This window comes from Littorina saxatilis, linkage group LG5 (assembly GCF_037325665.1).
Source record: "Littorina saxatilis isolate snail1 linkage group LG5, US_GU_Lsax_2.0, whole genome shotgun sequence".
Classification (NCBI taxonomy): domain Eukaryota; kingdom Metazoa; phylum Mollusca; class Gastropoda; order Littorinimorpha; family Littorinidae; genus Littorina; species Littorina saxatilis.
Genome location: NC_090249.1, coordinates 29,620,335 through 29,623,749, shown reverse-complemented (window position 1 = coordinate 29,623,749; position 3,415 = coordinate 29,620,335). Strand labels below are relative to the sequence as shown.

At 38.3% G+C, this 3,415-nt stretch overlaps 1 protein-coding gene across 1 annotated transcript in view; it reads right to left on the bottom strand.

Moving 5' to 3' along the window:
• Positions 1-1,963: 1,963 nt before the first annotated feature.
• Positions 1,964-3,415, bottom strand: part of LOC138966815 (uncharacterized) — a 12,515-nt gene continuing 11,063 nt past the window's right edge. The window contains exons 12-13 of the mRNA XM_070339162.1: positions 3,033-3,204; positions 1,964-2,096 (exon numbers count right to left, since the gene is read on the bottom strand). Of these exons, the coding sequence (XP_070195263.1) occupies positions 2,002-2,096; positions 3,033-3,204 (267 nt within the window). The 3' untranslated portion in view covers positions 1,964-2,001. The remainder of the gene's footprint in view (positions 2,097-3,032; positions 3,205-3,415) is intronic.

Sequence of the window (3,415 nt, the reverse complement as noted above, 5' to 3'; positions counted from 1 at the left end):
CACCACGCATTCACATCGGCCAGCACATCGCAGCCATTTCGGCGCATATCCTACTTTTTATATTTAGTCAAGTTTTGACTAAATATTTTAACATCGAGGGGGAATCGAAACGAGGGTCGTGGTGTATGTGTGTATGTGTGTGTGTGCGTGCGTGCGTGCGTGCGTAGAGCGATTCAGACCAAACTACTGGGCCGATCTTTATGAAATTTTACATGAGAGTTCCTGGGATTGATATCCCCGAACGTTTTTCTCCTTTTTTCGATAAATGTCTTTGATGACGTCATATCCGGCTTTTTGTGAAAGTTGAGGCGGCACTGTCACGCTCTCATTTTTCAACCAAATTGGTTGAAATTTTGGTCAAGTAATGTTCGACGAAGCCCGGACTTCGGTATTGCATTTCAGCTTGATGGCTTAAACATTAATTAATGACTTTGCTCATTAAAAATCTGAAAATTGTAAAAAAAAAAATAAAAAATTATAAAAGGATCCAAATTTACGTTTATCTTATTCTCCATTATTTTTTGATTCCAAAAACATATAAATATGTTATATTTGAATTAAAAACAAGCTCTGAAAATTAAAAATATAAAAATTATTATCAAAATTAAATTTTCCAAATCAATTTAAAAACACTTTCATCTTATTCCTTGTCGGTTCCTGATTCCAAAAACATATAGATATGATATGTTTGGATTAAAAACACGCTCAGAAAGTTAAAACGAAGAGAGGTATAGAAAAGCGTGCTATCCTTCTCAGCGCAACTACTAAACCGCTCTTCTTGTCAATTTCACTGCCTGAACGGTGGACTGACGATGCTATGAGTATACGGTCTTGCTGAAAAATTGCATTGCGTTCAGTTTCATTCTGTGAGTTCGACAGCTACTTGACTAAATATTGTATTTTCGCCTTACGCGACTTGTTATTCTTATTCTTATTCTTTTCACGGCCTATTATTCCAAGTCACACGGGTATTTTGGGGGACACTTTTATCTATGCCTATACAATTTTGCCAGGAAAGACCCTTTTGTCAATCGTGGGATCTTTAACGTACCCCAACTGATGTAGTATACACGAAGGGACCTCGGTTTTTCGTCTCATCCGAAAGACTAGCACTTGAACCCACGACCCTCGTCTCGATTCTCCCTCTATGTTAAAACATTTAGTCAAAACTTGACTAAATGTAAAAATGGAACACGCTGTATGTTTTATGGACAGCATTGTGACTGTTCGACTGTAATTAAAAATGAAAAAATAAAAGTGAAATAAATTTCTTTTTTTTAAACACACACCTGAAATACAAAATTGACGTGAGCGTGTGTAGTCTGTGCGCGAGTTTTTAAGCGATGGACGCATTCATTATTAACCAGCATATCCTTGACTTGTCCGGAAACGGACGGCAAAATAGCCGCAAAGAAAATTACGAAACCAAACCAAACCATTTGCGGTTAAAGCATTATGATTGTCCTCGTTTAGAGTGCAGCCGTATCGCATTTATTTCACCGATTTAGATATAAAGTCTTTTAAAATATGATTGCACCCATGCATGATTGCAGGTTTGACATTGTCGTTGAAAAAAAATGTATACAAGGGTAGTGGCACTGATTTTTAGATTAGTGGATAGTGGCAGGTAAAGGGCAGCAACTCTGCAAATGTTTATCTGTTGCAGAACACAGACATAAGCCAGTTGTCTCGCTTCCTCCGTTTGGGCTTGCCAGTCAGTTCATCCGTTAATTAATTTTTTGAGTATTGTAAAGCAGCGTTTGAAAGAACTGGAATGAACAACTTGGTGTAAATCGTGTTCGCTGTACTTACCGTTTATTTAAAAACGAATTTTGGTCTTTAGAAATATTTGGTTTGTTTGCCATGGATAAGGATGTGATTTTTGTGTGTGTGGATTTAAAAAAAAAACTTGACTAAATGTAAAAAGAAGATTTAGATCAAGTAATCACACACTACGAATTAATCTGAGCGATTTTTGAACGTTTTAATGCGTGACACAAACTAAGCTTGCACGTGAAACGTGGCCAGCTCAACGTTGGACGGTGCTCTCTTTGCCCCCACAGGTTGCTGACCGCCCACGTACAGACCATAGGCACCTGCACAAGTTAGCGCAAATCTCACAACGAAGAATACATTCAGGTATGACGGCTTACTAGTGCCAGAACTACATAATTGTAATTTTCACGAGAATATTACAATTATATCCATGTTAGTAAATAATTTTCACGTGAAAAGGACTAACTTTTAGTTTTGGCTCGCTTCCTGACGGATTGCTAGAGCCAAAACAGAAAAATAGTAATTTTTACGTGAAAGTTAGTAATAAACACGTAAAAACGCAAACTGACATTGTCCGAATTACAAATTTTCACGTGATAATGGTAAACCCTGGTTTTGGCACTAGTAAGCCGTCATATTAAGGAGTAAACCTTTATCATCCCATTGAACTCGCAGCATTAAAGAGTCGCGCTACCCATGCAGGTGTTTGCATATTTAGATGAAATCATTTGTGGAACGATTTGTTCATGTATATAATGCTGGTATTTGTTTAATCATGATGTGTTCTATCAGTGACCAGACAAAATACAAAGAATAGTAAACTTACGTGTTAAGAAACGTTGAAAAGCGTTGACCTATTGATGATGTGTCGAGTTAAACTATTTTCCAATTGAAACCGCAAACATATACGCACACACATGTGACCTCTATCGTTTTTGTTATATACTAGGCGTAACAAGTTCCGAATATTTTGAAGGGTATAGACCAACTATTAACAACAGTGTTTTGGTCAAAAACATATGCTGTTTAACATTTACAAAAAATCCTTATCTTTTTTTGTGCCCTTTGTAGGGATATTGTGACCTGTATATAATTCTGTTTAATTAACTTTTTAAAAAAATCTTAGCTTTTGTGTGCCCTGTGTACGTGTACGGATATTGTGACCTATATAAAATGCTGTTAAATTTATATTAAAAAACAAACACACTCTTTGTGCTCGGTGTACTTGTAGGGATATTGGGAATTTGTATTCATACCCGTTGGGACGGTCCATTGGTTGTCCATCCACAGAGCCATAGTGGAACTCTTGACCGTAAAGTTGACAGTGACGACCTGTCCTGGACCAGTGGTCACACGGTCAAACCAGACCAGTTGTAGTTTCGGTGCAGGCAGAGAACTGTTTCTCCAGTCAATGTACACTTGTACAACCTGCAACACACACGCATAAACACGCACGCACGCACGCACACACACACACACACACACACACACACACACACACACACACACACACACATAAACACGCACGCACGCACACACACACACACACACACACACACGCATAAACACGCACGCACACACACACACACACACACACACACACACACGCATAAACACGCACGCACGCACACACACACAC